General features: G+C 43.3%; 1 protein-coding gene across 3 annotated transcripts in view; it reads right to left on the bottom strand.

The window, feature by feature from the left end:
• Positions 1 to 26,349, bottom strand: part of LOC110526425 (E3 ubiquitin-protein ligase NEDD4) — a 50,285-nt gene that overhangs the window by 9,316 nt on the left and 14,620 nt on the right. For 2 of the 3 annotated variants that reach the window (XM_036980819.2, XM_036980821.2), the window contains 8 exons: positions 4,241 to 4,291; positions 3,710 to 3,771; positions 3,224 to 3,320; positions 2,478 to 2,641; positions 2,197 to 2,320; positions 1,483 to 1,641; positions 830 to 997; positions 422 to 541 (listed from right to left, as the gene is read on the bottom strand). In XM_036980819.2, the coding sequence (XP_036836714.2) occupies positions 422 to 541; positions 830 to 997; positions 1,483 to 1,641; positions 2,197 to 2,320; positions 2,478 to 2,641; positions 3,224 to 3,320; positions 3,710 to 3,771; positions 4,241 to 4,291 (945 nt within the window). Of the gene's footprint in view, positions 1 to 421; positions 542 to 829; positions 998 to 1,482; positions 1,642 to 2,196; positions 2,321 to 2,477; positions 2,642 to 3,223; positions 3,321 to 3,709; positions 3,772 to 4,240; positions 4,292 to 25,590 lie in introns of all 3 variants that reach the window. The other variant, XM_090238692.1, reaches the window with a different exon arrangement.

Below are 26,349 nucleotides of genomic sequence, written 5' to 3'. Positions count from 1 at the left end.
TCCCCAAATACAGGTGTGCCAAGCTTGTTGCGTCATACCCAAGAGTACTCAATGCTGTAATCGCTGCCAAAGGTGCTTCAACAAAGTACTGAGTAAGGGGTCTGAATACTTATGTAAATGTAATATTTTTTGTATATATTTTTTTATCAATTAGCAAAAGTTTATAGAAACCGGTTTTTGCCTTGTCATTATGGGGTATTGTGTGTCGATTGATGAGGGAAAAAAACGATTTAATCATTTTTAGAATAAGGCTGTAACGTAACAAAATGTGGAAAAAGTCAAGGGGTTTGAATACTTTCCAATGGCACTGTATCTACACAAGTTAAGTGGGTCCTGATTGTCTTTTCACATGACTTTGAAAACTTCTTTAGTGCACTGTGGTTTGAGAGAAAGTGAGAGCAAAAGGAGGAATGCAGCCTACCTGGATGAGTGGCCGTGTCCAAGTGGTTATCCTGCTGTTGTGATTGACGTAGTAGGGTCTGCTCTTACTATCCTGCTTCTCCTCCCAGCCTGGAGGCAGCCCTGCTGAGGTTGCTAACAACTATTGAACAACATAGAGAGAGGGGCATCAAACAATCCATACAACAATACCTCAAGTGAATAGAACAATAACTTCCTCTGAATCACTGAGCTACATGCTCAAACCTGATGACTGCATTCTCATTGTCCTTACATCATCTGGGAAAACTATGGAAGCCACACTTACATGCTGAAGCTGAGCTCAGATGACCCTATCCCACAAATATTGCTGTAATACAGGAGTGTTGTGCTTCCCTGTGCTGCGGTGTGTGTGTGTGGGCACAGGGGATTCAGGGAACGTAACACACACCACAGGATGAACAGGGTGCTCCTCTACTGTCAGAGTCTGGGCACTGCCTCTGCGACTGGAGTGACTTGAATGACTGGCCACAGGATGAACAGGGTGCTCCTCTACTGTCAGAGTCTGGGCACTGCCTCTGCGACTGGAGTGACTTGAATGACTGGAAGGGCCCTGCAGCTGAAGAGAGCAAGACAACAGAAACTACAGTCATTCCCCATACACGTGTTAATAGGCACATATTATCCAGCTCTAGACAGGCACTAATACCTGTCTAATACTAAAATATGAAAGTCCCTCAAGGATACTGCAATTGCATTACATTTCTTTAATATTATGCAAGGGCTTGCAATTTCAACCAATCAGCAGTGCCCATTTACTGCAAAATATGGTTCAATCAAGCCACACAGATAAAAACTTTGCATATTGCCATGTAAAATGTTAGAATTGATGTAGCAAAATCTATCATTTTTGAATATCACAAAAAATCCCAGCGAAATACTGGAGAGACTGATTACAGCTGTGTTGTTATAACACAGTGTGTTATCAGTCCCTTCTTAGAACTGTGGAAGGACCCTGTTCAGGAAGCATATCCCCAGTCTGGCTTTGGGTGTCGGCCGATTGGTAACGGGAGCCCGGTCAGCGCTGGCCAGTAAATTATTCACCTGGAGGGAGGTACGTCGGTTGCCGGATGTGGCACCCAAGGCCTGGAGGCGACTGAGCTCGTCACAGAAGGAGTGAAACTCCAGGGGGGAGTGGGGTGGAGGGGGGGAGCGCTGGCTGTTGTACAAGGTGGACTCATCCTCTGTTATGATTTCCCAACTCTGGAGCAGAGGAAACAAGACACATGAAGAGTTTACCATCTGTTCTGAAGGATGTCTTGATAGTGTTAAGTCATTGTCTTCTCATCTGGTTGTGAGCTAAGATAACAGTTCTGACCTGCTTGTTCTGCCACGGAGTGACATTATTACATAAAACTGACATGTGATATAATTTCAGTAAGGCAATCTTTTTTTGGGGGGGGGGGGGGGACTTCGAGGAACACCCTGATCGTGAACTTGATGTTGTTAAGGGTCACTCTGAACTATCCTGACATTTAGTCATTTGCTCAGAGGGGCTAGGACCAGAAAACATGGTCGTAAGATATGGTCCTTATAGGTCTGGGCTTATATATCTTAGGTAAGTCGTATAGTTGGACAGCACACCACGTACAGTTGTTTCATAATCGTACCAGAGACCACAAAAAGATAACAGAATCTCATCTCCAATTCAACATCAAACTCAGGAGAATAACTGTAATTACATTTGAATTTAAAGTGACATTTAACTTTAAATGTGAATTTTTCAATACATTGATTGAATTTAGACTTGAAAATAACCTCAGTTGACTCTTGTTGTCTGTCGTTGGAGTCCTCTTGGTCGGAGATCTGCCTGCGGGCAGTGAAGGCGTGCTGCGCCTCCATGTGGATGTTCTGCCTCTGCTCTGCCTCTACCTGGCTGTCTCTACATAGGGAAACACACACACTCACAGTCAACTTCTCATATCTTGACCAACCAGGTGTTACTGTATTCCAATACTACCAAAGTATACTACCAAAATAACGATAGATTAATTTCAAGCTGTCAGAATAAAGACATGACAGGAGAACCCCAGACTTACTGTACTATGGGCCTGTGCCACTGTGTGGTCCTGGTTTCGTGGTTGACATAGTAGGTCCTGCCCAGGTTGTCCTGCCTCTCCTCCCAGCCAGGGGGCATTGCAGGCAGCAGGTGGTTGTGCCTGGGACCGGACATGTCCTGGCCCTCTAAAAACTCCCAACTAGGCTGCACAACGAAAACAACTGTTACACAACATGGCACATGCAGATGTCAACATTGCCCAAATCTTCTACATGTTTGTTCAAGTCAAACAATGTCTTGGCCACTACACAGAAAATTCAGTGGCAAGCATAGGGACTCATACTTTACTGAAGTTTGGCTTCAAATCATTCTAAGGAAGATGTCAGCATATTCATCAAAGGCCCTGGACCCATGGTGAGACAAATATAGATTGGCCTTTTGGACATGGTGTTCCTAGCCACTGCTTACATTAAGCATGTTCAAGAATGATGACTGGCTGGTTTTATCAATAACTATCAGGATGGAGATGGCAGGCAATCAGCCATCTTGGCTTGACACTGGTAAAACGAGCCTAGTGTCTTTTCTCCTGGCTCTGAGCACTAATATGCTGTTACATGTATATACTGAAGCACGCCGGCTGAGCAACAGCCAAGGCACGTAGATTAGACACTGTATAATCAAAGGAGGAGGGGGGTGACGGCGTGGGAATATTCAATTTCAGGGGGTCAGGGGGCAAAGAGGGCAGGAGGACAGGGGGCAGGTTGGTTGGGTGGGTGGCGGTCTTACATCCATGTCTTCAGTCTGTTCTGCAGCATCCTCTGAGTTGTTTTTGGGTAGGTAGGTCATCTTCAGACGGAGATGACCTTTGACCCTGGATTTGTGACTGCATCAAAACAAAAACTAAACACTTAACAAAAAATACATGGAAAACAGTGCACCTTCTAAATAACAGTAATGTGAGCCTCTTAGGTGTATCAAATATCAGACACACAATAAATGTCATTCCAACAATCTATCATTGTGACCGACTCAAATATGAAATTGAGCTTTCTCCAAGGCAAAATCAATATGTACTTTATGTAGCTATTTGAGCTTAATTTATACACCTCAGGAAAGAAAGGCAAAATCACTGGAACGAAACAAGATATAATTAAAATTAATTTATGCAATGCCAAGACTGAACGTGATAAAAATGTCAAGGAAAATGTCAAAGTAAATCCATGTTAAACCAGGAAGGATAAGCGGCTTGAATAATCATGAAATAATGCCAACCTTCTCGGGTGAAGTAGAAAATCCTTGAATGTGTATGGCCTTTCAATGTTAGGATTTTCTGTCTGAAATAAAAAATAAATAAAAAGTATTTAAACAGTTGAAATGCTCTATAAAGATATTTGCTGTATAACATCTACGCATGCAGTAACTGTATATCAACAGTAAACAAGTCCTGTATAGACAGTAGACAGTAAGGTAGATCTGCTGTAAATGCTATGAAAAGGAAGGCAAAGGTAACAAACATGGAGGACTGTAATTCCATAACTATGGCCAATGTTGTGGAAAGGACTCTGACATGAGGGTGTTTATGTTTACATGAGTGTGCCTATGACAGTTCATTGGTGAAGATAAGTAACTATGAAGTGTACAGATCTCCAACAAATTATATCTAAAGGAGAACATGGAACACCAAACAGCAGAGACTATCCTACTCCTTTAGACGTGGGATTGGAAACATGTTGATTTAGGAGAATTGGTTTCCACATACATTATGCAAGTGCTAAATAAACTATTTCCTTGCACTAGGCTCACCGGTATCTGGTGTAATGGTACATCCACCTGCCCCAGAAAGTCATCACGTGTCTGTGGAAGGATATAAGAGATTGTAATGGGGAGTCATGTGCAGTAGTCATTCATGAGAGTCCATCAAAAAAGGGAGTGGTTACAATGTATCGGGCATGTTTGCGGACTCGCACGCACACACACACACAGCTCAAGCGCAAAAGGTATGACACACACACACACACACACACACACAGAGTATACCACATGACTGGCCTAGATAGATAATCATTTTCCATGACACAGTCACCTTTACAGCACCACTACATGATGTGCCATCAGCCCTCATGGATGATTTAGTTGTAAATGTATTCATTGGCACATTATACACATAGTCTTATTGGACAAGGCGTTCCAAAAATGGCACTGCACACAACCCCAAATTGACATTAGAAAATGCAGATGACCCCACTTGGAAAAATTATATCTAGTTAAAGCGAAACTTCAGGATTCTGACAATGAAGCCCTTTATCTGCTTCCTCAGAGTCAGATGAACTCATGGATAGCATTTGTATGTCTCTGCGTGCAGTTTGAAGGAAGTTGCTGACTAACGTTAGTGCAATTGCTAACTAGTGTTTGCACAATGACTGGAAGTCTATGTAACTGCAGTGCTAGCGTATACCATAAGACTTCCAGTCATTGCGCTAACGCTAGTTGGCATTGGCTCACGAAACTACCTCTAACTTCCTTCATACTGGATACAGAGACAAAAGGGGCGGCAGGTAGCCTAGTGGTTGGAGCGTTGGGCCAGTAACCGAGTTGGTTGGCTGCTAGATCGAATCCCGAGCTGACAAGGATGTTCTGCCCCTGAACAAGGCAGTTAACCCACTGTTCCTAGGCTGTCATTGTAAATAAGAATTTGTTCTTAACTTAGCTAAATAAAGGTTCAATTAAAAAAATAAAGGTAAAGGGCTTCATTGCCAAAATCACAAAGTATCCCTTTAATGGTGTGTATTCATATTCACTCAATTTTACATCCCGCAAGCTGTCCCAACACATAATTACATGAAATTGCATTCTAATAGTGTTAAAGGTTATTGTAAGTGGCTGACACTAAAAGGTTTCATTTTACACCCATTTTCTCAGGGGACCCCATTTCAATTTCAGGGGAGCCCACCCCAAGGTTTGAAACCACTGTATTAGACATGTGGATTGAATAATTCAGGGGTTATCAGCCCACAGTATAGCTAGAGCATTAGACATCTTAATATGTAGTTGTGGAGCAGTGTCCTTTCTAGAAAAGGTGATTCTGACTGATAGACGTCTCTAGAGACAGGCTCCAATGTGACCACTGCTATAACGCAGTTAATGTAACATGTTCCTATGCAACATACATCACCCACCTTCCAACATCAACAACAACTGAAAACACAGTGTTGTGCGGGTCGGCTTCATGACCAAATATACACCCTCGGCACATCAAACTGCCCAGCAATAGTATGGAGACGGTTCAATTGAATGGATATAGACTGTTCCCCTCCTCCTCTCATTCCTTCCCCATGCCTTTCCTTGGCAGTGAAGCCAAGACAAGCAGGCTTTGGAGAGTCCAGGTTGAGGGACACAATGTACAGCCTGAGAATTTGCTACTCTGATCTCGTGACATTCTCTCAGGAACATCACAGAGGGCACTCATTAAGGGAATAATCACATGCTTACTAACATCACTCAAAGAACTGTCAAACCAGCCATATCAAAATTACCAAGAGTGGAGTGTGTGATTGATCAAGTCAGAGGTGTATGGGAGCAAGAATGGTTTCTGGTGGAAATAAACTTAATTTCCATGTAAATCTATCAACACAATCCCAAAAAGGCTTTAAATGCACTACAGACCAAACGTATGTGGACACCTGCTCATGGAACATCTCATTCCAAAATTATGGGCATTAACTGAGTAAAATGGTCCCAGAGAAGAAGGCAGATGTTTTACGTGTCCCCAACCGATTGTGTTTTTTTATTTGTGTTGTTTGTAACTTATTTTGTACATAATGTTGCTGCTACCGTCTCTTATGACCGAAAATAACTTCTGAACATCAGGACTGCAATTACTCACCACAGACTGGGAGAATTGTTTTTTTCCCCTTTAACGAGTCTGACGAGCCCGACGGGGACTACATACTGCTTTCTCAGGAACAGGCCCAGATCCCTGTGATTTGTGTGAAGATGAGGCAGAGAAAAAGGGGCCAGAGGGCGGGCTGCCTTCTGAGAATTCGTAGGCGATCGAATAAACCCCCACTTCGTTCCATTCTGCTAGCAAACGTGCAATCTTTGGAGAATAAAATCGATGACTTGAATGCAGGGAAACTGGAAACAGTTTTACAAAATTTCTTTCAGCATGTTAAATGTGCAGCCAGAGGGGAGAAAAAAAAAAAAAGTTTTTTTTTTTTATAAATAAAAAACGACCACCTTTACTCCACACACAGACGCATACAAAGCTCTTACTCGCCATCCATTTGGCAAATCCATAATTCTATCCTCCTGATTCATGCTTACAAGCAAAAATTAAAGCAGGAAGCACCAGTGACTAGATCAATAAAAAAAAGTGGTCAGATGAAGCTACAGGACTGTTTTGCTAGGACAGACTGGAATATGTTCCGGGATTCCTCTGATGGTACACCACATCAGTCACTGGCTTCATCAGTAAGTGCATCGATGACGTTGTCCCCACAGTGACCATACGTACATACCCCAACCAGAAGCCATGGATTACAGGCAACATCCACACTGAGCTAAAGGCTAGAGCTGCCACTTTCAAGGAGCGGGACTCTAACCTGGAAGCTTATAAGAAATCCTGCTATGCCCACCGACGAACCATCAAACAGACAAAGCGTCAATACAGGACTAAGATCGAATCATACTACACTGGCTCTGGCGCTCGTCGGATGTGGCAGGGCTTGCAAACCATTAGACTACAAAAGGGAAGCACAGTTGAAATCTACACAGTGACAAGCCTACCAGATGAGCTAAACTACTTCTACGCTCGCTTCGAGGCAAATAACACTGACACATGAAAGCACCAGCTGTTCCAGAAGGCTGTAATACCAACATGCTTTAAGAACACCATAGTGCCCGTGCCCAAGAACACTAAGGTAACCTGCCTAAATGACTACCGATGCGTAGCACTCATGTCTGAAGTCATAAAGTGCTTTGAAAGGCTGGTCATGGCACACATCAACACCATTATCCCAGAAACCCTAGACCCACTCCAATTTGCATACCACCCCAAAAGATCCACAGAAGATGCAATCTCTATTGCACTCCACACTGCCCTTTCCCACCTGAACAAAAGGAATACCTATGTGAGAACGCTGTTCATTGACTACAGCTCAGCATTCAACACCATAGTGCCCTCAAAGCTCATCAATAAGCTAAGGACCCTGGGACTAAACATCTCCCTCTGCAACTGGATCATGGATTTCCTGACGGGCCGCCCCCAGGTGGTAAGGGTAGGTAAAAACACATTTGCCACGCTGATCCTCAACACAGGGGCCCCTCAGGGGTGCATGCCCAGTCCCCTCCTGTACTCACTGTTCACTCATGACTGCACGGCCAGGCACGAATCCAACACCATCATTAAGTTTGCCGATGACACATTGGTAGGCCTGATCACCAACAACAACGAGACAGCCTATAGGGAGGAGGTCAGAGACCTGGCCGTGGGGTGCCAGGACAAAAACCTCTCCCTCAATGTGATCAAGACAAAGGAAATGATTGTGGACTACAGGAAAAACAGAGGGCCGAGCACGTCCCCATTCTCATAAACGGGCTGCACTGGAGCAGGTTGAGAGCTTCAAGTTCCTTGGTGTCCACATTACCAACAAACTAACACAGTCCAAGCACACCAAGACAGTCGTGAACAGGGCACAACAAAACCTATTCTCCCTCAAGAGACTGAGAAGAACTGGCGTGGGTCCTCAGATCCTCAAAAGGTTTTACAGCTGCACCATCGAGAGCATCACTGCCTGGTATGGCAACTGCTCGGCCTCTGACCGCAAAGCACTACAGAGGGTAGTGCGTACGGCCCAGTACATCACCAGGGCCAAGCTTCCTGCCACCAGGCGGTGTCAGAGGTCAAAGACTCCAGCCACGCTAATCATAGACTATTCTCTCTGCTACCGCACGGCAAGCAGTATCAGAGCGCCAAGTCTAGGTCCAAGAGGATTCTAAACAGCTTCTACCCCCAAGCCATAAGACTCCTGAACACCTAATCAAATAGCTACGCAGACTTTATGCATCCCCCCCCCCCCCCCCCCCCTTTTACACTGCTGCTACTCTGTTATTATCTATGCATAACTTTTATTTATTTTTATCTCTACCTACATGTACATATTACCTCAACTTACTGGTGCCCCCGCACATTGACTCTGTACTGCTACCCCCCGTATATAGTCTCGCTATTGTAATTTTACTGCTGCTCTTTAATTACTTGTTACTTATATTTCGTATCCGTATTTTTTTTAAACTGCATTGCTGGTTAGGGGCTCGCAAGTAAGCATTTCACTGTAAGGTCTACCTGTTGTATTCGGCGCATGTGACTAATAACATTTGATTTGATAATATGGAGTTGGTCCACCCCCCCTTTAATGCTATAATAGCCTCCACTCTTCTGGGAGGGTTTCCACCAGATGTTGGAACATCGCTGTGGGGACTTGCTTCCATTCAGTCCCGAAGCAAGCACCAGTTAGCCTGGAGCTAGCCTGGAGCTAGGCCCATCTCCTGTCTAGCCAAAGAGATCCACCAGCCAATTCTTGGGCTACAAAACCTCTTTGCCAATTGGCCTGGACCCTTTACTGCTGACACGGAGCCCTGCCAATCCAACGCGACTAGTCTGTCGTAACTGTCCGAGGTAGTTTCAACAGGCTCTTCCGTTGCGACGTCGCCAGATGCCCATCTGTTAGCCCCGGCCCGCTGGCTGTCTGAGTCGCCGTGTCTCCAGCTCACCTAGCGTAGCAGCGACTACGGAATTGGCTCCCTGACTCATCGAGTGCTACTCATTGGACCCTATGATCAGTCGGCTACACATGCCTCTCCCAATGCCTCGTCTATTGCGATTTTGGTTAGTAATTGTCTTATTTCACTGTAGAGCCCCTAGCCCTGCCCAATATGCCTTCGTTCCATCCCCCACACATGCTGTGACCTAACCTGGCTTAACTGGGGCCTCTAGAGACAAAACCTCTCTCTTCGTCAGTCAATGCCTTTAGTTTACCTCCACTGTTCTCACATCCTACCATACCCTTGTCTGTACATTATACCTTTAATCTATTCTTCCGCACCCAGAAATCTGCTCCTTTTACTCTCTGTTCCGAACACACTAGACGACCAGTTCTTATAGCCTTTAGCCATACCCTTATCCTACTCATCCTCTCTTCCTCTGGTGATGTAGAGGTTAACCCAGGCCCTGCAGCCCCCAGCACCACTCCCATTCCCCAGCCACTCTCATTTGTTGACTGTAACTGGAAAAGCCTTGGATTTATGCATGTTAACATCAGAAGCCTCCTCCCTAAGTTTGTTTTATTCACTGCTTTAGTACACTCCGCCAACCCTGATGTCCTAACCGTGTCTGAATCATGGCTTAGGAAGGCCACCAAAAATCCTGAAATTTCCATCCCTAACTATAACATCTTCCGACAAGATAGAACTGACAAAGGGGGCGGAGTTCCAATCTACTGCAGGGATAGCCTGCAGAGTTCTGTCATACTATCTAGGTTTGTGCCCAAACAATTCAAGGTTCTACTTTTAAAAATCCACCGTTCCAGAAACAAGTCTATCACCGTTGCCGCTTGTTATAGACCCCATTCAGCCCCCAGCTGTGCCCTGGAGACCATATATGAATTGATTGCCCCCATCTATCTTCAGAGTTCATACTGTTAGGTGACCTAAACCGGGATATGCTTAACACCCCAGCCGTCCTACAATCTAAGCTAGATGCCCTCAATCTCACACAAATTATTATGGAACCTACCAGGTGCAACCCTAAATACGTAACCATGGGCACCCTCATAGATATCATCCTGAGCAACTTGCCCTCTAAATACACCTCCGCTGTCTTCAACCAGGATCTCAGGGACCACTGCCTCATTGGCTGCGTGCGTGATGGGTCCGCGGTCAAATGACCACCCCTCATCACTGTCAAACGCTCCCTAAAACACTTCTACGAGCAGGCCTTTCTGATCGACCTTGCTCGGGTATCCTGGAAGGATATTGAGGATGCCTGGTTGTGCTTTAAAAAAAGTGCTTTCCTCGACATATTAAATAAGCATGCCCCATTCAAAAAATGTAGAACTAAGAACAGATATACAGTGCCTTGCGAAAGTACTCGGCCCCCTTGAACTTTGCAACCTTTTGCCACATGTCAGGCTTCAAACATAAAGATATAAAACTGTATTTTTTGTGAAGAATCAACAACAAGACATTTTTTCCCATTTCTCCTTGCAAAACAGCTCGAGCTCAGTGAGGTTGGATGGAGAGCATTTGTGAACAGGAGTTTTCAGTTCTTTCCACAGATTCTCGATTGGATTCAGGTCTGGACTTTGACTTGGCCATTCTAACACCTGGATATGTTTATTTTTGAACCATTCCATTGTAGATTTTGCTTTATGTTTTGGATCATTGTCTTGTTGGAAGACAAATCTCCGTCCCAGTCTCAGGTCTTTTGCAGACTCCATCAGGTTCTCTTCCAGAATGGTCCTGTATTTGGCTCCATCCATCTTCCCATCAATGTTAACCATCTTCCCTGTCCCTGCTGAAGAAAAGCAGGCCCAAACCATGATGCTGCCACCACCATGTTTGACAGTGGGGATGGTGTGTTCTTTTACGCCAAACATAACGTTTTGCATTGTTGCCAAAAAGTTCAATTTTGGTTTCATCTGACCAGAGCACCTTCTTCCACATGTTTGGTGTGTCTCCCAGGTGGCTTGTGGCAAACTTTAAACGACACTTTTTATGGATATCTTTAAGAAATGGCTTTCTTTTTGCCACTCTTCCATAAAGGCCAGATTTGTGCAATATACGACTGATTGTTGTCCTATGGACAGAGTCTCCCACCTCAGCTGTAGATCTCTGCAGTTCATCCAGAGTGATCATGGGCCTCTTGGCTGCATCTCTGATCAGTCCTCTCCTTGTATGAGCTGAAAGTTTAGAGGGACGGCCAGGTCTTGGTAGATTTGCAGTGGTCTGATACACCTTCCATTTCAATATTATCGCTTGCACAGTGCTCCTTGGGATGTTTAAAGCTTGGGAAATATTTTTGTATCCAAATACGGCTTTAAACTTCTTCACAACAGTATCTCGGACCTGCCTGGTGTGTTCCTTGTTCTTCATGATGCTCTCTGCGCTTTTAACGGACCTCTGAGACTATCACAGTGCAGGTGCATTTATACGGAGACTTGATTACACACAGGTGGATTGCATTTATCATCATTAGTCATTTAGGTCAACATTGGATCATTCAGAGATCCTCACTGAACTTCTGGAGAGAGTTTGCTGCACTGAAAGTAAAGGGGCTGAATAATTTTGCACGCCCAATTTTTCAGTTTTTGATTTGTTAAAAAAGTTTGAAATATCCAATACATGTCGTTCCACTTCATGATTGTGTCCCACTTGTTGTTGATTCTTCACAAAAAAATACAGTTTTATATCTTTATGTTTGAAGCCTGAAATGTGGCAAAAGGTCGCAAAGTTCAAGGGGGCCGAATACTCTCGCAAGGCACTGTAGCCCTTGGTTCACTCCAGACTTAACTGCCCTTGATTAATACAAAAACATTCTGTGGTGTTGTGCATTAACATCGAATAGCCCCAGCGATATGCAACTTTTCAGGGAAGTCAGGAACCAATATACACAGTCAGTTAGGAAAGCTAAGGCTAGATTTTTCAAACAGAAATTTGCATCCTGTAGTACAAATTCCTAAAAGTTTTGGGACACTAAAGTCATGGAGAATAAGAGCACCTCCTCCCAGCTGCCCACTGCACTGAGGCTATGAAACTCTGCCACCACCGATAAATCTACATAATCAATCATTTCAATAATCATTTTCTATGGCTGGCCATGCTTTCCACCCGGCTACGCCTACCAACAGCTCAGCACCCACTGCAGCAACTTGCCCAAGCCACCCCCCCACATCCCACTTCTCCTTCTCCTTCACCCAAATCCAGATAGTTGATGTTCTGAAAGAGCTGCAAAAGCAGGATCCCTACAAATCAGCTGGGCTAGACAATCTGGACCCTTTAAAATCCATCGCCGAAATTGTTGTAACCCCTATTGCTAGCTTGTTCAACCTCTCTTTCGTATCGTCTGAGATCCGCAAAGATTGGAAAGCTGCCACGGTCATCCCCCTCTTCAAAGGGAGACACTCTAGACCCAAACTGTTATAGACCTATATCCATCCTGCCCTGCCTTTCTAAACTCTTCGAAAGTCAAGTTAACAAACAGATCACTGACCATTTTGAATCCCACCGTACCTTCTCCACTATGCAATCTGGTTTCCGAACTGGTCATGGGTGCACCTCAGCCACGCTCAAGGTCCAAAATGATATCATAACCGGCATCGATGAAAGACAGTACTGTGCAGCCGTCTTCATCGACCTGTCCAAGGCTTTCGACTGTCAATCACCGCATTCTTATCGGCAGACTCAATAGCATTGGCTTCTCAAATGACTGCCTCGCCTGGTTCACCAACTACTTCTCTGATATAGTTCAGTGTGTCAAACCGGAGGGCCTGTTGTCCGGACCTCTGGCAGTCTATGGGGGTGCCACAGGGTTCAATTCTCGGGCCGGCTCTTTTCTCTGTATACATCAATGACGTCGCTCTTGCTGCTGGCGATTCTCTGATCCACCTCTACGCAGAAGACAACATAATGTATACATCTGGCCCTTCCTTGGACACTGTGTTAATCTTGGAACTACCCATCCCGGATCCTGGAGAATTGTCATCAACTACACTAATAAGCATAGCGCAACGGCCAAAAAATATTACTAGAAAATATTCATATTCATGAAATCACAAGTGAAATATAGCGAAACACTGCGTAGCCTTTTGTTAATCACACTGTCGTATCTCAGATTTTGAAATGATGCTTTACAGCCAAAGAAAGACAAGCGTTTGTGTAAGTTTATCATAGCATTATGTCCAGCTAGCAGCAGGAAGCTTGGTCACGAAAATCAGAAAAGCAATCAAATTAACCGTTTACCTTTGATGATCTTCGGGTGTTTTCACTGACGAGACTCCCAGTTAGACAGCAAATGTTCCTTTTGTTCCATAAAGATTATTTTTATAACCAAAATACCTCCATTTGTTTGTCGTTATGTTGAGAAATCCTCCGGAAATAGCGGTCACGACAACGCCGAAAAGAATTTAAAATTATATCCATAATATCGACAGAAACATGGCAAATGTTTTTTATAATCAATCCTCAAGGTGTTTTTCCAATATCTATTCGATAATATATCAACCGGGACAATTGGCTTTTCAGTAGGACCGAGAGGAAAAATGGCTACCTCTTTCTTTTAATGCAAGAATCACTCAGAGCCCTCAGCTGGCCACTTACGCAATGTGGTCCTTTACGCTCATTCTTCAACATAAAGGCGTGAAACTACGTCTAAAGGCTGTAGACACCTTAGGGAATATGTAGAAAGGGGAATCTGGTTGATATCCCTTTCAATGGCCAATAGGGATGCATAGGAACACAACAGTTTCAAAATATGAGTCACTTCCTGATTGGATTTTTCTTAGGCTTTCGCCTGAAATATCAGTTCTGTTATACTCACAGACAATATTTTTACAGTTTTGGAAACTTTTCTATCCTAAGCTGTCAATTATATGCATATTCTAGCATCTGGTCCCAAGAAATAGGCTGTTTACTTTGGGAACTTTATTTTTCCAAAAATAAAAAGTGCCCCCTAGCTTTAAGAGGATTTATTAACGAGCTTCAATGCCATAAAACACTCCATCAATGGCCTCCAACTGCTTTTAAATGCTAGTAAAACTAAATTCACGCTCTTCAACCAATTGTTGCCTGCACCCGCCAGTCCGACAAGCATCACTACTCTGGACGGTTCTGACTTAGAATATGTGGACAACAACAAACAAAGCCTCCTTCGCTTATACTGCCAAACATACCCTTGTAAAACTGACTATCCTACCGATCCTTGACTTCGGCGATGTCATTTACAAAACAGCCTCCAAAACTACTCAGAAAATTGGATGTAGTCTATCACAGTGCCATCCGTTTTGTCACCAAAGCCCCATATATTACCCACCACTGCGACCTGTATGCTCTCGTTGGCTTGTCCTCACTACATATTCGTCGCCAAACCCACTGGCTCCAGGTCATCTATAAGTCTTTGCTAGGGTAAGCCCCGCCTTCTCAGCTCACTGGTCACCATAGCAACACCCACCCGTAGCACGCACTCCAGCAGGAATATTCCACTGGTCATCCCCAAAGCCAACACTTCCTTTGGCTGCCTTCCAGGTCTCTGCTGCCAATGACTGGGACACCCTCTCTAACTTTAAACATCAGCTGTCAGTGCAGCTTACCGATCACTGTACCTGTACACACCAATCTGTAAATAGCACACCCAACTACCTCAACCCCATATTATTTATCCTCTTGCTCTTTTGCACCCCAGTATCTCTACTTGCACATCATCATCTGCACATCTTTCACTCCAGTGTTCATGCTAAATTGTAATTATTTCACCTCTATGGCCTATATTGCCTTACCTCCCTACTCTTTTACATTTGCACACACCGTACAAAGATTTTTCTATTGAGTTGTTGACTGTACGTTTGTTTATGTGTAACTGTTGTTTTTGTCACACTGCTTTTATTTTATTTTTTTATCCTGGCCAAGTCGCAGTTGTAAATGAGAACTTGTTCTCAACTGGCCTACATGGTCAAAGGTGATTATTATTATTATTATTTTTAAATAAAACAAGAGCATTAGTGAGGTCGGGCACTGATGTTGGGCGATTAAGCCTGGCTCGAAGTCGGCGTTCCAATTCATCCCAAAGGTGTTCGATGGGATTGAGGTCAGGGCTCTGTGCATGCCAGTCAAGTTCTTCCACACCGATCGACAAACCATTTGTGTATGGACTTTGCTTTGTTCACGGGGGCATTGTCATGCTGAAACAGGAAAGGGCCTTCTCCAAACTGTTGCCAAAGTTGGAAGTACAGAATAATCTAGAACGTTATTGAATGCTGAAGGGTTAAGATCTCCCTTCACTGGAACTAAGGGGCCTAGACCGAACCATAAAAAACAGCTCCAGAACATTATTCCTCCTCCACCAAACTTTACAGCTAGGACTATGCATACGGGCAGGTAGCGTTCTCCTGGCATCCGCCAAACCCGTCGGACTGCCAGACGGTGAAGTGTGATTCATCACACCAGAGAACGCATTTCCACTGCTCCAGAGTTCAATGGCAGTGAGCTTGACACCATTCCAGTCGACGCTTGGCATTGCACATGGAAACCCATTTCATGAAGCTCTCGACGAACAGTTATTATGCTGACGTTGCTTCCAGAGGCAGTTTGGAACTCGGTAGCGAGTGTTGCAACCGAGGACAGACAATTTTTCCGCGCTATGCGCTTCAGCATTCACGTTATGTGAGCTTGCGTAGCCTACCACTTCGCGGCTGAGCCATTGTTGCTCCTAGATGTTTCCACTTCACAATAACAGCACTTACAATTGACTGGGGCAACTCTAGCAGGGCAGAAACTTGACGTCCTGACTTGTTGGAAAGGTGGCATCCTATGCCACGTTGAAAGTCACTGACCTCATCAGTAAGGTCATATACTTCGAATGTTTGTCTGTGGAGATCGCATGGCTGTGTGCTCGATTTAATGGCTGTGGCTGAAATAGCCGAATCCAGTCATTTGAAGGTGTTTCCACATACTTTTGTACATAGTGTATTTCTGACTAGGTCATAGCAATGATAATGTTATTTTCGCAAGTTTGCAAATCTTTACGAAGTCATCATCATTATTTCTATTTCCAAATATTGGAGATACGACATTGTGATTGGATTCAAATAGAGAGGAAGTGTATGTGTATGATGGATTCAACGCCACCAGACAAAAAGGCTGGCAAAAGTAGGCCAACAGAGGTTTTGTTGTTGGAATAAAACCATTTTTTTAAACGGTTTCCAGCTGGTGAAATAAGTCTGGATTTTAAAATGGGTAATTTTCAAACTGTCAAGTAAGAGCTCGGATTTCTTCACTCAAAAATGTAAAACATGAACGTTTGTTATTGCTATTACCGAGCTAGGCTCAAATACACTCCAATTGACCAGTCATTAAAATGTCTCAGCATTTAATGGTATACATAAAGGATAAAACAATTATAACTGATGAGATGAAACAAAGTTTCATATGTGCAAAGTTCATATTTCCTCCGGTTGAAGGAAATCATTTTGTTAGGGGATTTCAATACTGATGTCTGCAAAGAGAATAGCCATACCCACAATGTATTTATGCACTTTTGTAGATTACTTGCTCTGACCCAAATAATAAAAGATCCCACCGGGATATGTGAAACAGTGCAAAGTATGATTGACTTAATATTGATGTCTGATAAATCTAAAATAATGCAGAGTAGAGTAATAGTATATGGAATCAGTGATAATTTTATTACATTTTGCACAAGGAGGCTTTTTAAAGATATATTATTTAAGTGTCACAACACCGTTAGAATCAGAGGACTCAAAAAATACTGTGTTGAAAAGTTTAGGGAGGAAGTGGGTAAAATTGACTGGTCACCTGTGCAAGATAGTGTAGGGGTAGACAGTGCCTGGGAAGTCTTTAAATGTAGATTCCTTGATGTGGTGAATGTGATGGTTCCCATTAGACGGGTCAGGGTAAAGCAGAGATCTAGCCCTTGGTTTAATCATGAAATTCTAGAATCTATCCTAGCAAGGATAAGGACTTTAAAAAATTTAAGAACTCAAGAGCAGCATGATTTTGTCCTATAAAAACATCACAGAAATGAAGCACAGAGCAGGATGGATAAAGCTAAGAGGGGTTACTTTGCTGGGAAAACAATTGAGAACACAAATTACCCTAAAAAGCTTTAAAAATAATTTAAGTAACTATGCTGTAGTAGTACTACCAAAAAAAAACTAAAACTGTATTTGACTGAACATCAAGTGGGAGATGGTACAGTGCCTTGCGAAAGTATTCGGCCCCCTTGAACTTTGCGACCTTTTGCCACATTTCAGGCTTCAAACAAAGATATAAAACTGTATTTTTGTGTGAAGAATCAACAACAAGTGGGACACAATCATGAAGTGGAACGACATTTATTGGATATTTCAAACTTTTTTAACAAATCAAAAACTGAAAAATTGGGCGTGCAAAATGATTCAGCCCCTTTACTTTCAGTGCAGCAAACTCTCCAGAAGTTCAGTGAGGATCTCTGAATGATCCAATGTTGACCTAAATGACTAATGATGATAAATACAATCCACCTGTGTGTAATCAAGTCTCCGTATAAATGCACCTGCACTGTGATAGTCTCAGAGGTCCGTTAAAAGCGCAGAGAGCATCATGAAGAACAAGGAACACACCAGGCAGGTCCGAGATACTGTTGTGAAGAAGTTTAAAGCCGTATTTGGATACAAAAAGATTTCCCAAGCTTTAAACATCCCAAGGAGCACTGTGCAAGCAATACTATTGAAATGGAAGGAGTATCAGACCACTGTAAATCTACCAAGACCTGGCCGTCCCTCTAAACTTTCAGCTCATACAAGGAGAAGACTGATCAGAGATGCAGCCAAGAGGCCCATGATCACTCTGGATGAACTGCAGAGATCTACAGCTGAGGTGGGAGACTCTGTCCATAGGACAACAATCAGTCGTATATTGCACAAATCTGGCCTTTATGGAAGAGTGGCAAGAAGAAAGCCATTTCTTAAAGATATCCATAAAAAGTGTCGTTTAAAGTTTGCCACAAGCCACCTGGGAGACACACCAAACATGTGGAAGAAGATGCTCTGGTCAGATGAAACCAAAATTGAACTTTTTGACAACAATGCAAAACGTTATGTTTGGCGTAAAAGCAACAGCTCATCACCCTGAACACACCATCCCCACTGTCAAACATGGTGGTGGCAGCATCATGGTTTGGGCCTGCTTTTCTTCAGCAGGGATAGGGAAGATGGTTAAAATTGATGGGAAGATGGATGGAGCCAAATACAGGACCATTCTGGAAGAAAACCTGATGGAGTCTGCAAAAGACCTGAGACTGGGATGAAGATTTGTCTTCCAACAAGACAATGATCCAAAACATTAAGCAAAATCTACAATGGAATGGTTCAAAAATAAACATATCCAGGTGTTAGAATGGCCAAGTCAAAGTCCAGACCTGAATCCAATCGAGAATCTGTGGAAAGAACTGAAAACTGCTGTTCACAAATGCTCTCCATCCAACCTCACTGAGCTCGAGCTGTTTTGCAAGGAGGAATGGGAAAAAAATTCAGTCTCTCGATGTGCAAAACTGATAGAGACATACCCCAAGCGACTTACAGCTGTAATCGCAGCAAAAGGTGGCGCTACAAAGTATTAACTTAAGGGGGCTGAATAATTTTGCACGCCCAATTTTTCAGTTTTTGATTTGTTAAAAAAGTTTGAAATATCCAATAAATGTCGTTCCACTTCATGATTGTGTCCCACTTGTTGTTGATTCTTCACAAACAAATACAGTTTTATATCTTTATGTTTGAAGCCTGAAATGTGGCAAAAGGTCGCAAAGTTCAAGGGGGCCGAATACTTTCGCAAGGCACTGTATATGAAAAAGCAGAGGTTGACAATGAATTCAACTTTTATTTTTTACTTCTGTTCTGGTTTGTATGGAAGCAACCAAGTCAAAAAGTATTATGTAGAGTTAGGGGTTCAGCCAAACTCTTTCTTTTTGCAAAGGTAGAAACAGCCAAAATAGTCAGTATGCTGGAAGAGCTTAAATACTCCAAAGCCACAGACCTGGATAATATTCCTGCACGGTTTCTTATAGATTCTGCTGAGCAAATTGGCCCTTGTACTATGCATATCGTTAATCTCTCTCACGAACAAGGTACCTTTCCCAGGGACATGAAACAAGCTAAAGTTATACCTCTGTATAAGAAAGGGATAAAATCTGACCCTGGGAATTATAGGCCTGTATCTATCCTCTGTAACATCAAAGATCATGGAGAGTTGTACATGAGCAAATGTATGAATATGTTAACAAACAGGGTCTAATGTATGATTTTCAGTCAGGTTTTAGAAAAACATACTCCACTGATTCAGGTCTACTTTACTTGACTGACTTCATCAGGAAAGAGATTGATGAGGGAAATCTGTGTGGAATGGTACTGCTTGACCTACAGAAGGCATTTGATACAGTTAACTACTGTCTCCTAATCTCCAAACTGGAGGCACTGGGGTTAAGCAGTATCCCTCTAGGCTGGGTAAAGTCCTATTTATCAGGAAGGGAGCAAGTAGTAGAGGTTAATGGTTCACTGTCTCAGGCAAAACCAATGATTTGTGGCGTTCTGCAGGGGAGCGTGCTTGGGCCTCTGCGGTTTTTATTGTATATTAATGATATGAAACATGCTTGTTTTTGCAGTCTTTTTCTTTATGCGGATGACTCTACACTTCTTGTGTCTCACAAAAGTAAAACTGTGTTGGAGAGTATATTTAGCACAAAGCTTTCTAACATTAACAAACGGCTTGGAGGTAATAAGCTCTCTCTGCACTTGGGGAAAACTGAAGCAATTATTTTTGCATCCAGACCTAAATTGTGTAGGTCATCTGAAATCAGAGTTGAGTTAGGGGGTGAGGTGCTGACTACTAAAACCTCTGTTAGCTACTTGGGATGTATCCTTGATGGAAGCTTGGGAGGTGTGAGCATGGCCAATGAAGTGCTAGGGAAGGTTAACGCCAGGACTATGTTTTTGTCTAGAAAGTCCAAGCTGCTTGATAAGGACTCCATGAAAGTGCTAGCTACTGCCCTTATTCAATGCCATTTTGACTTTGCTAGTACTTCCTGGTTTGGGGGCTTATCTAGACTTATGAAGGGGAAGCTCCAGATAGCCCAGAATAAGCTGATCAGGGTAGTATTGAAAGTGAGTCCACGTACTCACATAGGCAGGAGCTGCTTTCAGGAACTAAACTGGCTGCCTGTTGAGGCTAGGGTGTCCCAGATTGGACTAGGTTTGGTTTACAGGAGTATTTATGGTCATGCGCCCAGATATCTAAGTGATGACTTTCCTCGTGTTAGGGATGTACACAATCACAGCACCAGATCAGGTGTTGCTGATATGTGCTTATACAGGTTCAGGAGTAATGCTGGAGCCTCAGAATGGAATGAGTTGCCTCTGCCCATAAAAACAACATCCTCTCTGGGCAGCTTTAAAAATAAAGTAAAAATATGTTTGATGTCTTCTGTGCCCATATGAATAACATTTATGATGTAACTGGAATGATGATAGATGTTCTTTTTTGTTTTTGTATTATTATTTAACTGCAATACTGTTTATGGCTTTTTCAAGTTTTATGTGTGCTTGTTTTTTTTAAATGGTCGAATGAATAAACAACGATTTAGTCCACTTCAAAAAGGTATAGTGTTTCTAAATGTATATTTCTTGTCTGACTCAATGTCTGAACAGGTTTTCAAAACCAAATGTATGGAAGGCCTCTACACAAACAGAGCAGTAAACAGTCCATCCAAAATGTGAAAGTACTAGACTATAATACTCATAATCTTCCTCTTCTTCCATGCCCTGGTTCTCTCAGGAAAACACATCATATGTTGAAAATTAAGGTCAAATCACAAAGTAGAGGAATTCTCTCTCTCGGTCTCTGGAGCCCCGGTGTGGTGGATATATTATCTTGTCATAAAGAATGTCATATAAAAAAAGATAAGTTCAATAATGAAAATAGAAAACAATGAAAAAGCTGTGTAGAATTCTGAATAAGTGCAGCTCCTACTGAACAGACCTTTCCCATTATAGGGTAGAGAAAGGCCAGAGTGATTTATTTTGATGAGGTTTATCAGATAAAACATCCACTTACCGGTATGTATAAAAAATAATTATAAGTCGAAGAATGCTTTGCAATTAGCCTCTGTTTTTAAGCCTCAGTTGTGGTGGTAATGTAAGGGAAAGGACGGCCTTGGCCAAGTGTTTCAACTGCAAGGAGTTAGTTAATGGTCTGTGCAGGAGAAGAGGACAATTTTCTGCTCCATGGAGAGAGTCTGCCTGCCAACAAACCACCTCAGAGAGGGACAAAGCTGGGTCTGCATGTGGGGTCTTCTGGTCTGGATGCACCTGCTCTGCAGCCACTTTGCCACCAAACAAAGCCCCTTCCTGTAGCAGCTTCCAAAACCACAGCTTGCAGAAAAACTGGTTCCGCCAGGCATACTGTACTGCTCAAACGTCCATACACGTATCCATGGACATTAAGTGAGCCTCTCAACATGGAAAACAAGACGAATCACATAATCCTTTCTCATCTTAAAAACTGTTTCCATACGCTCTACTCACTTTGTATTTATTCGCTCTACTGAAGCTAAATCCATCAAGACAAGAGGTCTTATACACATTTGCCTCAGATCTCGATAAGATCACAGGCCAGATAAAAAAAGGTAAGAGTTCAGGGGGAACAAATTACACCATTTTGATAGATCACTATCAAGGTCACAAGGTTTACTAAGGCAATTTAGAAAAAAATCTGTTCTGGTGCTCTGATGCATCAAAAAAAGAACACAAAAACGTACATGCGGTCAGAACTGCCAAGCAGAAGAAATATCAGCCTGCGCAGAGAAGTGCGAGATTAGAAAGTTGAGTAAAGTTCAGAGTTCTCCCCATTATTTAACAATATCAACATTTCCCTTTACTGTGGGAATTGTGATCGAATCAAGGCAATAGCCACTTTCAATACAACATAACGAAACAAAAATAATTAGTATGCAAAACTAACTATGCAAGGGATTTTGTTGGCAGAGCACATCGGAGTAGGATTTCTATTGCATTGACAAGCACGACTCAGGCCTGCACTCTACACAGACCGGTCCGCCATAACCAATCAGAGCTGCAGTAGACCTTGGCTTGAATAAGCTAAGTAACCAATAGGCAGAGGGTAGCATAATGTGTCTGATTCTCTGTGATAACGGTATGGGAATAATAATACATTTTATTTTGTAAAGTGGTTTCTTGCATCAAACAAAAATGTTCAGTCACCACCTCATCTGAAGGACAAGTGGATAAACAGGTTAATGTCAAGCCCTGCATGTTTTTTTCAAAAGTCTCTTGGAATGTAGGCCTTCTGTAGGCTGAATGATATAACATTTGAATATGGAAACAGCGGTTCTCTGATGCATTTTCTCCATTGTTTTTTTTATGGTAGGCCTAGATTATGATCAAATAGTCACAGTAGCCTACCTGGTCACTGTTAAAACAGTAAATTAAAGGGGGTACAACCTCAGTGTTCACAACGGAAGTTGCAGAGAATTTTCACAACGTTGAAGTTTGTACTCATCGGACCTGACATTTGCTCAGTGCTGCAAAAATTTGAGGGAACAACGCATGCTGCTATTCATTTTCGGTAGAGTCCAATTACTGTAGCTAACCAGCTTGGTCCTGGAAAACAGTGTTGTTTGCCAACAGCTATGCTACTGTACAGTATCTGTACACATGACCTTGAAAGGAAAAGCAGGTAATTCTTACATCATCCAGGACAACACTCAGATGGGATGCATATAACGAGCATGACCTTTGAACTCTGTTGAAATTCACTGCCTGGGGACTGATCGTCATGATTAGGGAGATTCAATGTTTACATTATGAGACTGTCATTCATCTCATTCTCCTTTCCTTCATTCTTGTGCTTGGTGTCTTGTTTATCCTCTGTGTTTGGCCACAACACTGAGCTGATCGTGATTCTGGGGCTGCTACTCTTTAAACCGCCAAATAGCGATTAAGGTGTATGGACTGACCAGAAGAAATGGTCACTTATCAGGCTCAGTGAGGTATCAGGGCTCAGATCAAGATGGTGCTTAGCCTTGTCAATGTCCAAAAGGCATATGGTCAGCTCACGAGAGATGGGCAAGGGACAGAGGCAGAGGGAAGAAGAGTGGGAAAGACAGAACAAGAGAGACAAAGTAATACCACCCAGCATACCACCCTGCATACCACTGCTGGCTTGCTTCTGAAGCTAAGCAGGGTTGGTCCTGGTCAGTCCCTGGATGGGAGACCAGATGCTGCTGGAAGTGGTGTTGGAGGGCCAGTAGGAGGCACTCTTTCCTCTGGTCTAAAAAATATATCCCAATGCCCTAGGGCAGTGATTGGGGACACTGCCCTGTGTAGGGTGCCGTCTTTGAGATGGGATGTTAAACGGGTGTCCTGACTCTCTGAGGTCATTAAAGATCCCATGGCACTTATCGTAAGAGTAGGTGCGTTAACCCCGGTGTCCTGGCTAAATTCCCAATCTGGCCCTCAAAACATCACGGTCACCTAATAATCCCCAGTTTACAATTGGCTCATTCATCCCCCTCCTTTCCCCTGTAACTATTCCCCAGGTCATTGCTGCAAATGAGAACATGTTCTCAGTTAACTTACCTGGTAAAATAACGGGGGAAAAATAAAAAAGGGGGAGGAGATCTAGCCACAGTGGAGGCCATGAGGGCTCGCCTCTGATTCCAACAACAAAGCTCTCGCCGCGTGACTAAACCACACTGGCACAATTCTGGCAGCACGCTTTTGTCTTCCTTCTCTTCACGCTCCACTGACAGGCTACACATACACCAGCATTTTGAGTATCTAGTTTCCCCTACATCAGAGATAACTCTTACTTTGAGACAGAGTCAAAATACAGGAACATATGGCATCAGTCAGTCCTCTTTAAATGGCACAAGCCATTGCCAGGCAACAGCACTGATTTGAGCTAATTAAAGTTAATATACCAGTCAAAAATGTCAACAAAAGTGTCCTGTGGAATAAATTAAATAAACATGTTTTGCAACTGTTATTCAGATTATGTTTCCAGAGGAGCTTCTCTAAGAGGCTATCACTGGATTAAAATAAATCATAAAAACAGGAGCACCGATGCTTATGACCTGCTGGGCTTAAGCAAGAGGTATGGAGAGGAGGGGATCTCATGTCCTAAATGAGATTATATAAGAGTTCAGCTGTTATAAAAGGTTACAGCTCTGGCTAATTGCTGGTGCAGGTCTTACTTGACAAGCTGCTAAATGCAAAGAGGGAGATGGAGCATGAGTGATAAAGAGGGGGAGGACTGACACATGATGCTTTACAAACACGGTCTAGCAGGAGGACCCGAGAGGAAGGGAACACACCATCCTTTTACTGTAAAAGGCTCCGTCGCCAAACACCCACTACCTATATAACATGATCCCCAGGCCTGCGGATGGCTGGCATAACTGAGCGCTTCTCTAGTATCACGTTGTTCAATTTGAATTCATAGGGCTGGCCAGTGCAACAGCGGGACAGACTATCTGGAGTCAGGGAATATTTCAGAGGAGCTTTATTTATAGCGAGGGGGGGGGGCTGATTTTCTCACAACTAAATTTAGTCAGGGGTAAATACTTAAACTGATTACTCAAAGCGTTAATAGAATAATAAAAACGGAAAACCCCTCTTAACCAAAGCACGTGTGTACACAAATGCTCACAAGGCCGCCGCAGACAAGTATTGCATGAGGGAGGCTTTCTTTTCTTTCTCCTGGGTTCAAGTATGTTAATGGTTTACTGTTATACAACTGAATACCTTTGAATTTTTGTCCACATTGGGCTTGTTAACCGCATGACTTAGCTGACGCTGTCTTCTCAGTTACTGAACGTAGCTTCTGCTAGCTCGCAGGGAGCCCAAAGGTTGAGTAAACAGAGCAACATGTAGGGTACAGACTAGATATGGCATCAGAAATTGAGAGGTAGCATTATCAAATGGACATCACTGAAAGTTACACACAAACTCTCAGCCATCTCTCTTAGAGAGTAGGTTCAGTGCTTTACTAAACAGAACAATATATTTAAAATGGAAACTAACGGAGCATTTCAGATAAGCCATCTTATGGGTGATGGACATAACAAGTACAACATAAATACCCCACTTTGTGGTGTTCACTATCTCTATTTATTGAGGTTAGAAGTGAACGGTACAAATACAGACCAACCACAATGAGCCAATACACTATGACACTACACAGCTGAAAATAAGTTAACCAATAAATGGACCACCCATTCTACTACATTTTGCCAAAGCATAGGCCTAATTTCTCTCTATTCTCAGCCTTGCTAAGCTCCTATCCTACCCCACCCAATGAAGGAAAAAACTCACCGTGGTCTTTCTTGCAGGGCTCTTTTGTATGTGATCCCTTTTGTGGTTAGTGTTTACGTCAATGACAGGGCTAGAGACCCTTGCCCCAGAGCCGTGGGACACATGGATGTGCACATGTGGAGAGTTAGCTAGTTTTTGGTTGGAAACGTGACATGAAATACCAGTATTATGGTAGGGGACTTCCAGAGAAAAGCTCCTTTGTAAGGCGTGATGACAATGGTTTTCCTCAGGCATTTCCTGTCCATTTCCATTGTCTGCGCGACGGGCACTTTGGCTCCTCTCTGAAAGTTTAGCTGAGGGGAGCAAGCAAGCCGAGGTGCTGCGATACAGCTTAATGTGGCGAGGGCCACATTCACCCTCCAACTGAGGGGCCTGGGTTAGAGATTCAGGACATTCAACATTGACTGTTGTTCTGTTTGTAGATGCTTTCCCAGACATTAGTCGCTGGTGGGCAAAGTGCAATAGCACACTGGAGTGTCGGTCTAAATTTTCCGAGCGGTCAGTCTTCTCACACGCCTCCATTTTGTCTTTAGGTTTATCCGGAAGTGGAACGTTAAAATGCACCATGGGCCTGGCGTCTCGGAACTCCACTGACGGAAAGCTGCTCTTAGAGAGTCGCAGGCCGTTCATCGCCGTGGCGATGGACGCTTTCGAGGTACCTGTCTCGTCCTCCTGCAGGGGCTCACTGGGGGACAACTGGAGCTGGTGAGAAGTCTGGTAGGAGCCCCTGACTGGAGGCAGGGCGGGAAGAGCCACAGG

The sequence above is a fragment of the Oncorhynchus mykiss genome, chromosome 6 (genome assembly GCF_057628025.1).
Source record: "Oncorhynchus mykiss isolate SJ-2025 chromosome 6, ASM5762802v1, whole genome shotgun sequence".
Classification (NCBI taxonomy): Eukaryota; Metazoa; Chordata; class Actinopteri; order Salmoniformes; family Salmonidae; genus Oncorhynchus; species Oncorhynchus mykiss.
Note: the sequence above shows the minus strand (reverse complement) of the source record. Positions and strands in the feature narration are given on the sequence as shown.